This window comes from Parus major, chromosome 7 (genome assembly GCF_001522545.3).
Source record: "Parus major isolate Abel chromosome 7, Parus_major1.1, whole genome shotgun sequence".
NCBI lineage: Eukaryota > Metazoa > Chordata > Aves > Passeriformes > Paridae > Parus > Parus major.
This window is the reverse complement of record NC_031776.1, coordinates 31,836,717-31,851,232: the sequence shown is the minus strand read 5'-3', so window position 1 is coordinate 31,851,232 and position 14,516 is coordinate 31,836,717. Positions and strand designations below refer to the sequence as shown.

The window sequence follows — 14,516 nt, the reverse complement described above, 5'->3', positions numbered from 1 at the left end:
AAAATTGCATTTTCCTTAAATCTTTGGACCAAGTTCCTGTGGATGAGATTTTTTTCAAGACTTTTGTCCACCTCTATTTTTCAAGAAGTATGCAAATACAAATTGGCACCTGTCTCACTGACTTGCCCTTTTCAGAGGAGGTCAAACCAAACCGTGTCTGATCTGGTTGTCCCTTGCTGCTCCCTGGGGCCTTGTCACATCCCCACCTGGGATAATCACTGCATGTTCACCTCCTGCTTTGCAGGACACCTTCACTGGCATGGGCTGAGACCATGAGCTCCATCCTGGCCCAGCAAGGTCTGATGGGGGGAGACTCGTGGTAGTTGGTCACAAATGCAGTGCAGGTGAGGAGACAAGCCAGCAAAACCTGGGCATTACAAACCATTTTTGATCCACTCACTTGAACAATCTCTATTTGATATAGAACAGAGTAAGAAAGGGGATAGGTAGAGCTGTACTGTTTTGTAACTCGCACAACATTCACAAAGAAAAATCAGATTTAAAACTCTCTGTAATTATTCATTATTTTCTACATATTTTTTGTAAGATTAGGCACCTATTATTTTGCTGGAGATCAAGCATTTCTCCTACTATAAACATACAGGCATGGGTATAGAGAACATTTCAGAATGTGCTCTTTGCCAGAAACCACAGAGCATTGTATAATACTGGGGTTTTATGTGAAAAAGAAATCTTTATCCATTAATGAGCCACGCTGATGAATGGCAGCTTGAAATCAGTATAAATGTATGCTGTAATTGTTAGTTAGTAAAACACACAGAACATTCCAGCAGTAACAAACAGACTAAGAAGACAGCCATGCAGCCAAGGACAAGTGAGTCTAGGAGGAAGGAGCAGTGGTGCCCTTCAGATCCCAGCTTTTATCTCAGTAGATATTCTTACAGAAACTTCAGCACTCTACTCCACAGTCAAAATCTTCGAAGTTTCACCTCTATTAAAGGAGCAAACTCAAGCCAGGTACATATTAGCTCTCAAACACAACACAGAAACATGAAAACATGTGAGTGTTGAATAAAACAGTAACAGAAAATTTCTTGTAAACCATATAAGAACAGTATAATTCATTTTTATTTGATTTTACCACACACATGGGGGAAGACAACTCCCAGTAAAACATGCAGCTCCAAACTATTCATGCTAAGGATTTATAAAGCTTTTCAGTTTGGTCAGCATTCAAATAACATAATAACAAACCGCAACAGCAAGTATGGGAGACTGCTCCATCAAATGGTTCGAACCAGTGAGTTTAAATGAATACATGTAAAAGATCAAACAAAGCTGTTCTAATGGTACTGTGTTTTCTTTATTCATGGTATTAATTTGCCCCGTTGAACTGGGGCATACTGCTGAGCACAAAACTCCCAGTTTGAAACTTCCTCCAGAAAATCCCGCTGATTTGTACTCTTGTATATGTATTTTCTGCATGCTTTCCAGATTAATAGGTCAGATAAACTTGCTCAAAGCCTGGTCACTGTTTCATTTAGTTTATATCTAAAACCTTTTCACCAGTGAGTTTTTCTGCACTGCTCTTGTACTGGAATGCATATAAGGCTGGCAGTGATCAGTATCAGATCAAAGACCAGTTAAGGATGATAACTGTTCTGTGTGGATTTTCCCACCACTCCAACACTCAGGCATTATCCCCAATCAGGCAAATATTGAAATACCTGTGAGCGATCTTCTCCTGCTCCTGGTTGTGTCGCAGTCAGAGGAGCAGGCTGTGAATTTAGACCAGGGGGTAAAAGTGCAGTCATCCTTGCAGGGAATGAAGCACTCCTGGACGAGGGCTGGCATCGCTCCTGCCCACCGCACGCAGTCACCAACGGCGGCAGAGCCACCCTGCTCCGACAGGCACGTCACAGCTGCAAGCAACGGGACAGAAATCTTTATGTTCTTACAGATATATATTGTATTACACTCTGGGCACTCAGTCCTGGTGTTCTATGTGAGATTCACTCCCCTGGATTAACAGAATAAAGCTGATTTGGTTTTAGGGCATTGTTCATGTGTCACTCAGTGATGTGCTGGAAGCTTCACAAAACCATAAAGACACATTCTTATTTGACCAGTGTGTTATCTAAATGATGATATAAACTCAATATTCTCAAGGAGGCAGTCATTTTAAAGGTTGTGGGGATACTTTAGCCAATGATGGATTGTACAACCAAGCAAGAAAACAGGTAACACTGTGACCATGTGCTAGAATACATATTTGGTGAAGGCCAGGATTCACAAGCTGTGATGCACTAGCTACTCATGGAATTGTGACTGCTTTAAAGTGGTAAAAAAAGCCCCTAAAAAGCTTCCTTCTCCAAAACCGTAATTTTTTCAGTATTTCAGATGAAGGGAATGACTGAGCAGATGCTACAGCTGAATGCTTCTTGCAGCGAGGTGTAAGTACCATGTCTGGCCCCTCCACATGGAGCTCCCTAAATATTGTGATACCTCTTATACTCTCCCACTTTGTCTGTTCTCCTTTTTTAGAACTAATAATTAATTTTTCACAGTGGATATTGGTACTGTATAGCCATGACAGAGAACAAAAGTATTTAATGTATGAATCTGAGTCACAGGAAGCCTGGGATAAAACTTGCTAAACTCAGTGAATTAATAGTAAGTCATTATAATAAATAAAAATAGCCTGCACATCATGGAGTCTTTCATTTCATTAATAATAATTAATTCTCACAAAATCTCCAAGATTATAGGCTATTTATATCCTCCAGTGTAGGTTAAACAAAGCAAAGGTAGGTCATGACTTGATTAAGGTAATAAACTCAGGGACAGAGTAATGAACTGAATTTGGCCGTGAGAGTTTAGTCATGTTGGGCTCTCTGATTCTAGGCAAATCCACACATTGTATCATAAAGCTACTAAGGATGAAATTATTTAATCCAGATTTTATTATTTAACTTTAACAACCTGTGATATCATTTTATGACAATTGCTAAATAATTCATGTTTTTGAGGCTGCATATATTTTCCTTGTTGCCAGCATTTAATGTGAGTAATAGTGCATGAAAAGAAAGGTAAAAAGAATTCTGTTTTCTTACAGTTAAAGAATTTACTGGGGTGTAACTCTGCAATGAATACACATGACTTTTTTGCTTTTAACTACAGTACTGTATGGGAGAAAGGAATGGCTGTATGGGAGAAAGAAATGGCTTGGCAATCACCTGGAAATAAAAAAAACATCTTATTAAAATGTAATTAGATTCCATGCAAAAAATCAGCATTTTCAAGAGCATGCAAAAGGCAAGCAATTGTTAAAAGTCTCTTTAGACTCAAGTGACAGCAAATCAGCATATTAATAAGCACCTCTAAATTGCTGATCCTTGCCTTTCACTTGCAATCCTGTGACCCTTCCTGGCTCCCAGCTCCAGCCATCAGACTGGGAGCCCTCCCCCTCCTCAGTTACAGGACAGAGGTCACCGCTCTGTGCGGGGACAGGACACGGCCTAATTGCCCTCTTCAGGAAGGTTAAACAAGTGAGACTCTGGTGCCCAAGGTCTGTGTAGCCTCATTACCTTCAGCAAGGACACCCCAGGTCTGTGACCACCTGAGGTCTGGCCGGGGGGATGCAGAGCATCTCCTCAGCATCGCGCTGGTGGCTGCAGGGACACGAGCATCGTCCTCCAGGGCCAGCCCCACGCAGCAGGAATTGTGACTGCAGAGCAAAGCACCCCGCTGCAGTGCTCACTGGGAGCTGACAGAAAAGCACAGTTCATTCCTGACATTTATTAATAATGTCAGTACAAGTGATGGCAGTTCTAGGTATCGATATTAAACCAGACACCCCTTTGCTGCGCTCAGTTATTATCTAACCGCCCGATCTCCTGCACAAACATCCACAATTTTAAACATAGAAATAATTCACCAAGTTCACTCAGCCTACTTGGATGCTAAAATAGATGGATATATATATATGGACATATGAAATCAGGGCAAATATCTGACAGAGATCATGGAGCTTAAAGAAATTATTGACAACAGAAACATGAGAGGGGAAAGTTAAATTAAAGTAACAAAGAGTGGATTAGATGTGTATAATCATGGAGACAAGAAGGGGCTGAAAAGAATATTTAATGTATACTCTAGAAAGAGACAACACCTAAAGGAGTGAAGGAGGAGGATCTCCTGTGACTTTTGCTACATGCTTAAAACCTGGCTTGAGGTGAACCACATGAACTGCTAAAAGAAACATAAAACAATGATAAAGCAAACATAAAAGAATGATAAAGCAAAAGCCCATCAGGACATTTTAATGGTTTGGGAGGGCAGACAGAAACCCTCCAGTGGTTCCATCAGGAACCAATCCCCTCATTTCTGCTTCCTGCAAACTTCCCAGTTTACTTAACTTCTAAGAGAAAAATATTTTCATATACAGGGACTTCTGGAAAGAGAATGACAGAAATTTGTTTTCAGTGAACCTTCAGGAAAGTAAAATTATTTATCCTCAGTGGTTTCAAACTACTGATTGGTTTGGCTCATATATGGTTTATGCTGCATAAAAAATATTTCCCCTTAATCCTCAGTTCTGTCACAATGGTTTTAAATAAACTCATACCACAAAGCGATTTCTATTATGTCAAGATCTCTTTTGTTTTTTCAAGTGGGATACCCTCAGAGAGCAAATGCAGTCCATTTGCAGTCCTATGCATTGAGAAAAAAAATCAGAGTAATAAATCCCTCCTAGGCATAATGTGTGATTTCCACCGTCTCTGCAGCATTTAAAATGGGCACAAACATATGAATAAAACAGCTAATAATAGGACACTGCCAGATAAAGGCTTTCAAATTATAATATTGATTCCCACAAAGAGAGGAAATGCAGGATTTCCTTTTGAACTCCCGCTATTCTTTTTTATTACCACCAGTCAACCCCACCAAACTGGAATTAAACACTTGGGGCCAAACTGTGGGATGACATTTTAATGCAGTTCCACTGATATAAAAAGAACTGCTGTCACAAAAAAATAAAAACCAAAACACTTTCTCTTGTAATGACAAACATGGGATCATGAATTAAACTGAAGGGCAGCCAGGTTTAAGAGGCTGAAAGAAAATACCTTTTTTCAGGGAAGGGCTGGAATTGTTTAGCAGACTGTGTGGATGCACCTGTGAAGCGATTAATATGAGCAATGAAAATAGCCGCAGATGCAACTGCCCTGCTTCAAGGCTTAAGTCAAGTGTTAAATGTAGAGCTTAGGGAGCAAATTTCCCTTTCTGCTGCTACAGAAAGGAGTCTCCCACCAGGAGACTGAGCAAGGACTGCTAAGGGGATATTCAGTGTGGCAGTCTCTGTCTTCTGGCTTTGCATTCCCACCCACAAGAGCGTGTCTGTGTGCCAGCATCTCAGCATATGGCACACGCAAGCATATGGGAGCTACATTCTGTAACTACATTTCTCCTCAATTGGAAGGAAATAACAGACACTTCTCCTATAAACTTTTAGATGGTGAAATCAAATGTTTGTACACTGTCAGATTGCAGAGGCACTGAAGGCATCCTTGGATGGTGTCACATCATCACCAACGATATGTGTGTGTGTGTGTGTGTGTCAGCATCAAACTGAGGGAAGTCAGGTGCTCTTGCGTGCTCCTGCCTGACTTAAGGGCATTGGAGATGATTCTAACAAAAGGAATTGTATTGAGAATGAAATATTACAGACACAGCATTGCCTCCAATAAGGAAACATAACCTAAGTTTAATTCCTCTTAAGTAAAAATCCAATTACAGACAGCCTCTATAATCATATTCATTTACCGAAGTTACAATCAATTCTCCTCTAAAAATGCATTCCAACAGATTCCAAAGGGTAAAAAGCTAAAGACTGAGAGTGTCAACTATGAGCCAGTAAAATTATATTGTACCACGGCACTTTCAATTTGAGAAAAGTAAATTAGTGTTTTCAAAACTCTGGAATTAAATGTCATTAGAACATCTGAAAACAATGACTGATAATTCCAGGAAGGTACACTCAGGCCAAACACAATAACTAAAGCTATGCAGTAGTGCAAATCAAATGACTGGAATTAGTAAAGGAACAATAGGATGAGCTATGAGGCTAGACAAGAGCTTTAATGACAAGAAGTGTAGGCAAAATAAGGTCATAATCTTCCCTGTCTTCAAATTCTAAGAATGGCTGAAAAATCAAAGCCAGTATGTAAAGTTAAAGAAATTATTAATATAGCTGTTTATCCTCTTGTTCAGAAAAATCCTCACTTCTGCTGCATATTTATTCTTGGTATCCCTCAATGTAATGAGATAACACATCATTTCTTACACATATCACTACTGGTAAGTGAAAAAGAAGTTAAGGGATAATATATTAGAAAATTAAAAAATAAAATAACTATAAGGGTCTAGACTCGCTCACTATAAGTATAGTCCCATAACTCATGAAGACCTCATTTATTTTCTATATTGATGCTCCTTCATACTTACAAGTTTCTTCAGAATCCCAGGTGGAACATTTACACTATTACTGGTATGTTAATGCAACCCCTAATTATAGCAGGCCAGAAGCAGACCTAATAGAAGACATAAGATAAAGCTCTGCTGAGACTCAGGTTGAGGTTTAAAGCCCTGATTCTACAAGGACATAAATATACACTTAACTCTATCCCCGTGGCAGCCTCCTTGGATGCAGCAGTACTTCCTGCCATGAAGCGTGTCCAAAGTCTGGACTTATAAAAATACACAATAAGATAACCATTAAAAGTACGTCTGAGGAAAAGAACAAATGATGCCAGGAAGGGCATCACAGACACCAATCTTGTACAAATAACTGAGGAAGAGCTGGGACAACTAGTTATTCAGCAGGAAAACTGTCTCTGAAGCCACCAGTTTCCCATTTTGTAATTATTAATGATATTGACAATAGTGCTAAAGGGCTGACAAATGCCACCGAGCAAACAGAGTGCTGAGTAAACACAGATCCCGACCAACACGCTCTATAAACAAACATGGGGAGCCTGAGATGAGCTTGGGATGCAATAAAGATGGTAAATACCAACAGAAAAGATAAAGGAAAGCAACTGAAATGATTTGCATGAAAAGGGGTCAGGGAAGAAATGGGCAGAAAAGTTGGGTGCAGAGCATTAGCACGGAGATGAGATTGTAACAGGGAAAGGGAGAAGTTTGGGAGAGAATTAGAAGGGAGGGAAAACCAGCATGCAAACTGTGAATGTCCTTCTCAAGCTAAAGGTCCATGTTGTAGCTGTTCTTCAGGCTGGTTTCTCTCTGCAGCCTTCCCACACTAAGATGTTCATGGGTTATTGTAGGCACAGAAGCCTCAGGAGTCCCAGGGCCAGCAAGGTGGGAGGGCACCTCCAGCATCACTTAATGCCTTCAACTGGACTCACCTCAGCTCCACCTAAAATAACCCCTAAGAGTGCAATTTTTCTTTGATACTGATGGATGTGGTGACCAATTATTTGGTTCGGAATACAGGATCTGAATTGCTGTAAGAGCTGAACTGCACATGCTGATTTTGCAAAGCCGTGTGACTCGAGGTTTCCTTTTTCCTCATCTGTGAGCTGAAACTGCCCACTGTTTGAGGAGGAGCAGGAGAGAAGCACATTGCTTTAAAGCCCATTGGGCTCCCACCCACTCACTGAATGCAGAACACAGGATTGATAATATATATCTATTTAATCTTTTTTTTTTTTTTCTTTTTGAGCACTATTTTCATACAAAATTTTCTTATTCTAAGTGGTTCACACTCTGCCTGGCCAGAAAGGCAAAATAATATGAGCTTTTGTTTCAAATTTACTTTGTCCAGAGAATAACTGCAATCTGAGTGCTTCTACATTATGCAACCAGTCTAAAGAATCCTTCAAAATTTTCCCCTTTTCCCCCTAACATTATTATAGGTTTTGAATTGCTTTTACTTTCATTTTCTATTAAAAAGAAAATAAATGGAAGCACATTAGATGATTAATGATAGAAATTATGCTCCTTTCAGAGAACATAAAATACAAAAACATGTTAATTTTTTGCTCCTTCTGTGGCCCACAATTACCAAAATTACTTGAGTTCAATTTCTTTGTAGCGCCTATCATCAAGTTATATTTAAGATGAATTATTTATTGCACAACTTGAAAATAAGACTAAGCCATCCTGCTATAAATACAAGCATTGGGATGACAGTAATCACAGAGAATCAAATATGCCAAATAACAAGAGAGAGAGAGAAAATGGAAAACAAACACAACATTACAGTATTTCTAGTAACTCAAGTTGGAAAATTACTTAGCTGATTAAGCAAGCACTGACTTTCTTTGCAGAGAAGCACAGATACCAAAGCCAGAACACAACACAAACACATCCACATATTCAAAACTGCCCCAACATTAGATTTAAAATGTGATGGTTCAGACTTGAGTGCACCATTCCTCCTCAGCCCCCCATTCCCCAGCTCTGCCTCCTCTCATTTTGGTATTCCAATTTCACACTGTTCTTGCCCTCCTTGGTCAGGGACCAGCACCTAAAGCTACTGGGACATACACAGGCCCTTCAACAGCTTTACAACCATCCTAATCTATATTCCTCTCATGGAAACTGCTCTCAAAGTTTTCTGAAATACCAATGGAATTTGTATATATGGTCCTGCATAAAACTTTCCACTCTAACTATCACTTTTCTACCGTAAAAAACAGATAAGAATACTAAATGCTTTGAGGTCTGAAGTCTGGCCACTCATCTCCAGCCTAAAACTGATAATGCAACTGAAATTACTCTGACTGAAGCTAATAAAAATGCATTCTCAAATAATTCATGTTATCTAAATTAAGTATCTTTCAGCCATCATACTACACTGTCCACCTCATGAGAGAAAAATAAAGATACTGGACTTGAGATTCAAGGGTCAGCACAGTCTAAGTAGAGTAAAGACACTGTACTTAAAGGTAAGACAGGCAGAAAAAGATTGTGAAAAATTTCCTTCCCACAGCCTTGAAAAATGAAATGTTTGAGGGTTTTCAAGAGATTTACCCAGTGGGAAAACTAAGTACGTAGATTGGAATCCCAGTAAGAACAAAGTCACACTTTGATGTGTGGGAGTTCCATACATATATACATAATATATAAATCATCCATCCAAAATGCCTTTTCCTACTTTTTCCCAAACATTCCTACTGTGCAGGGGAAAAGCATTTTTTTTGGAAACCCTGTTAGGGCACCCATTTTTTGGCTGAAAAAAAAAAAAAAAAAGAGACAAAACAAAACCAAAAAAGACACCCAGAAGAGACTAACAGTCCAAGAAGGCTGTATGTCTAAACTGGGCATACAAAATACCCTGATTTCTCTAAGTATTAGGAGTGGTATTTCCCCTGGCTCGTGCTAAATGAACTTTTTTATGTGTGAATGAAGCAGATCCAATAGCTTTACCTCTTAAAAATAATAAAAATAATTACACCCATCTTCCCTTAGGTTTTCTGTTCAGACCATTCTAACTGTCAGTACATTCCTTTTTACTGCTCTTTTGAAGCTACCAGATCTGAAGGGACTATTTATTTTTTCCTTCTAGTCTCTTAAAAACAAGGCAGAAGATCAGAGAAGATGCAAAGGGAGATATCTTACAGGACATTGTGATTTTCATGCAGTGATCTTCTCTTCCTTCCAGGCAGAAGAAAAGAGAAACATTTTTTTTATTTGGCTGCTGCTACTCATCTTAAATTTGCACTAAATTGTTGTAATTGGGTCGGGGGGGGTTATAAAGTAGATTGTATTCCTGCTGAAACAATGGGAAAAATCACAATTATTTCAAAGGGAAAACAACAGACCCTATTATGTTTTCTTTTTAATGATTTTTCTATGAATAAACCATTTGTTTGCAAGCATTTGTTTCTAAAGAAATTACACAATCCAAACAGTGATCACAATAGTATCATTCATGTCTAGCAGATACATTTGGACACAGAAAGTTCTCTATCATGATTCCTTTACCACTGGTTCAGATTGTATAACTGATGGTTTACTTAACTGAAAAAAAGCAATCAAATGTGATAAAAAAGAAATTAATACACTAGAACATAAATTGCATCAGACCCAGAAATAGTTTCCACCCTGCTGGAAGATTATTAGTATTAGTAATCTTCATTCCAGGCAACAACAGGTTGGGACACTGCACTATGCACTACGCTGCATTTTCTTTTATTACAGTCTTTCCAGTACAAATCATTTTAATCTTGGTTATAATAAATCACCAGTTAGACTCTCAGCTTTTACCCTCTTTTCACCTGTGAAGTTTTGTTCATCTTTGTTGGCGCTCAGAGCAGTTTCTCCCATAAAATTGCTCTCTGTGTGAATCTTTCTTGATGCAGAAGGTTTCTGCCAACTGTCATTACAAGATCAGAGGTTCAAATTGAGGAGCACTTAAACCAGGGGAAGGTCATCTTTGGAAATTAAGTTGGAATAAAATTTTATAGAAGTGGAGGTGGCTATTCATACCGTGCCACTGCAACAACAGCAGACCCACATTTACCTCACAGGCTTATTTGAGAGTGACTGAGCCACAATGATTTATCATCATTTTCCACCTCCTGTAAGAGCAGAAATACCCTTCACAGACCACACACAGCAGCAGCAGCAGCAGGGGCTGTGCTCCCCAGCCAGCCACGGAGGGCATCACTGAGGCATCACAGCAATGACCCAGACCTGAGGCTGCCCCAGTGACACCAAGCCCAGAGGAACATCTGACCCTTCCTCCCCTAAAGAGGAAACAAAGTTTGTCTCCAATCATGTCCAGCATTACCACGACCCTTAAAACCAAGGGAACATAACCAGAGGGACTTCCAGAATTTCCCAAAGCAGTAATTATTTCTTCCATCTTAGAGTAAGTTATTTAGGAAATAAAACTCCATGCGAAACCAGCTCAATACTTTGAAAATCCATCAAGATTCAAATCACACTTCTTTTTCAGAAGTGAGAACTGGTATTTGGAATTTTAAGTGTGTATTTCAAAGAAACAGTAAATAGCAGCTTTTTAATTCATCAGAAGCCCAGAGGAAAGGGAACTTTCCATACAAATGTGCTGTACTTGGGAGACCAGCTCTTGCTGCTGCTATAATGAAAGTATAAATACAGCATAGCAGGAATTCATAGTAATTTGTTTCTATGAGCAAGTTTGACATGGCACAGGCAAATAAATTCAGATTGTACAGCTACACAGAAGTGAGACATTCTCTGAGCTACTGCACTGGCATTTTGCCTTTCCTCCATCATTCATTGCATCAGACCTTTGTCTCAATTTCTCTCTAAACCTTTGTCTTGTCCTGTCTGAAGGCCCATGCTCCAGGGTTATATCTTATCAGTTAATTAACTTTTAGAATGGAAACGCAGCAAAAATGACTATATAAACTTTTTCTCATATATATCAAAGCCAATGTCAACCAGTGTGGTTCCTGTGTACCTAATCCAGGAGACTTATTATAAAATCTCATCTTCCATTTACAGCCTGAGGCAATAGTAGGTCTTGCAGAGAGAAATGCGAAGTGATGAGGTTTAGTAGAGCAATAACGTTGCTCAACAGTTTAAATATTGGTCTAGCTACTGAACTTTATGCCAGGAGGTTCTGGCATTACATTATTAAATGCCAATATTTCATCCCCAGTTTTCACTTACTCGGAATAATGCATAATTCATTTCAGAAAAAAACCCCTTACCATTTAAGATATTTTTTCTTCCCCCGCCCCCAATAAAAAAAAAACAACAACACAACAAACCCTTGACTGTATCACTATGTTTCAACAGATCAAGACAGCACTAATGAGGAAGAGTATGGAGATTGCATGTGTGTGTAATATACAAATTCTTCACTGCAAATTAATGAACAATTTATCAACGACACCCTAGAAGCAATGAAAACCACTGCCTTTATTCCGCCCTATAAGATCCGTGCCAACAAGGAATAAATGAGAAATTGATTAAGCTGGAAAGCATGAATCAACAAATAAGGAAGAGGAAGATCCTCGGAGGCAACTTTGATTTTTATTTTACTGACTCTTCACCTCACATCAGCAGATCTCACTGATGTGTACTTAAAAAAAATGGGTTAAGAAGGAATTGAACAAAAGACAGTGTTTGAAAATAATTTTGCCCACAGTTCAAAATTTCAGTGAAAAACCCAGCAGTGGAAAGGATGAAACACAGAAAAAGAATAAAGAATCTGAGTAGGAACTGTAGCCTGACAGGCTGGGAGCATCCAGAAGCCCCTTGCTCAACACCAAGCACACAGTTTCCACCCAGAGAGGATTACATCCTCAAGCTCTGATATCAAGATATATATAGATATATAGATACAGATATAGATATATACATCTTATCATTTACTGCCATTCTTGATTTCTTTAAATATATTTAAGGACATTTTTAAGACAGGTTTATTAAGATGCTTTCTAAAGAAAGTTTCACTAAGACCAGTTTTTAAAAGTCAAGAAAACTTCTTATCATTTTGTTTCAATAAAATGCAAGAGAACACACTGCAGATTACCATATCAGTACTTTTGATTTACTCACCTTTTCAACGTGAAGACAGGCAATTCCCATATATAACTTTATTCCAAAGCTGTGACCTTGACTTCTACCAAAAGTTCAATTGTATGGGTATTGGTTTTGAGGCAAGATGAAGGAAGAAAGGAGTTCTCACAGATAAGATAATAAACTGTCACCTACAGTTTATGAAATAAAACTGTTTCAAATAGATGATCTGATTTAATCTATGTTTACTGTCAATTCAAAAATTATGACTCGGTCATTACGTAGCACGGAGACTACAGAGCTTGAATTAGTTGTCTCATAAAGCATTAGGTGTGTGAACCAAAAACATCCTCACAGACTTCCATGTACGTTTCCAAAGTAACAGAATAATCCTAAATTAAATTAAATACCACATATTGAAGGTGTATGGTTAACATATACAAATTTGGACTGTATCTAAAGGTGAAGAAAAGGCATTGAAAAGTACTGTTGGTAGAGTTACTGATTACATGAAGATGAAAAAAAGAAGTTTTTCTCTAGTCGTTGAAAATAATAAAGAAATGTATAAAATGGCTATTTTTAACTATCACTGTCCTAGGTACTCACATAACTGTAAAAACAGAGTGAGGTTTAAAAAAACACCACCCCAAACCACCTTATCTCCTGGGAGTGAGGAGAATTGTGTGCTTGTATAAACTACATACACAGGATGCAATCTCTGTATTTTTCTTTACTCAAATTAGTAAATGCAGGTTTTTTCTAATAAGAAGAAAAAAAGATGAGCTACCAACACTGATGTATCAATAAATGAGATGTCTTGATGAAACTCCTATGTTTCCTAACACAGTAAATTCACAAAAAACCCGAGATTCATATGGTGCTTTGAACAGACTCGTGTACCTACATTGTCCAATATTACAACAGCCTGTTTCACACTGCTACACAAAATTATTCTAAGAAACAGAAGGAACTAACTTCACTGGAAGTAAGGACATGAGTTACATGTAAGTTATAATATGTAAGACTGGTAGTTCTCTCATAGCAAAAGGATGAGCAAAGATTGTGAAGAAGTGAGGAAATGTTTAACTCTCTAATGTTTCAAATGCTTATCTACCTTTCTATTAAAATGCAGTGTAATACACTTTCCATTACAGCTACAGTGTGAGTCTTCAGCAGCAACCTCTAACAAACACGTTATATAGAATCACCTCCCAAAATCAAACTATTCTTTATCAACCTAAAATCTGCCACATCTACAAAACCACAGAATAAACAGCAATCAGTCACCTGCTTCCAGTATTTAACAACTCTTCTCAGAGTAGCTTACATGAGGAAATAAAAAAGTGGGACCTGATTTTTGTCCTCCCACTGCTGCCCAATGTACCTACACTGTGAAATACAGAGGCAGTGCCAGGTGAGACACCTTAATCCCTCTCCCAGCTTGTGATGGCTGCTCCATCATCTTCACATCACAGTTCATCTTAGATAAGTAAGAATATATTATAAATATGAATATATTTACTTAAAAACAGACTGAAAATGTTTACACAGTTATCACATTAACATGTATTTTGGGGTGAAACTGTTGTAGCAATATTTAAAAGGTGAATTCACATGACTGGAATAGTAACATAAAGGGGTACAGCACTTCTGTAGGGGTATGTAAATGATGGTGCAATCTATCTTATCTATAGATTTTACATCTTTTCCATCTTTGAAGCAGTTTATAGAGAATGACTGGTAAAATTCAGTGTGTCAGGGGGGAGACAGAGTAAATTCCCTCAGCCCAGAGCGTAAGCCATGAGCAGGAATGAGCAGGTAGACAAATACATTCACAGAAATGTATTTGCATTAAAACTAAGTAAGGCAGGCTGGAAAGCTGGGCTGGCAGGGAAAAGAAAACTGAAGAAAGGTGTGGCTCAGGAAAAAATAGAAAAGCCAAAGTGAAAGCTCTCCTAGGAGGGAATGGGCACGACCACAGTGGGGATAATCTGGAGTATGAGAGATCAGCT

At 38.5% G+C, this 14,516-nt stretch overlaps 1 protein-coding gene across 1 annotated transcript in view; it reads right to left on the bottom strand.

The window, feature by feature from the left end:
* Positions 1-14,516, bottom strand: part of THSD7B (thrombospondin type 1 domain containing 7B) — a 297,251-nt gene that overhangs the window by 94,065 nt on the left and 188,670 nt on the right. Inside the window, exon 14 of the mRNA XM_015635401.2 lies at positions 1,689-1,883. Coding sequence (XP_015490887.1) covers positions 1,689-1,883 — 195 coding nt within the window. The remainder of the gene's footprint in view (positions 1-1,688; positions 1,884-14,516) is intronic.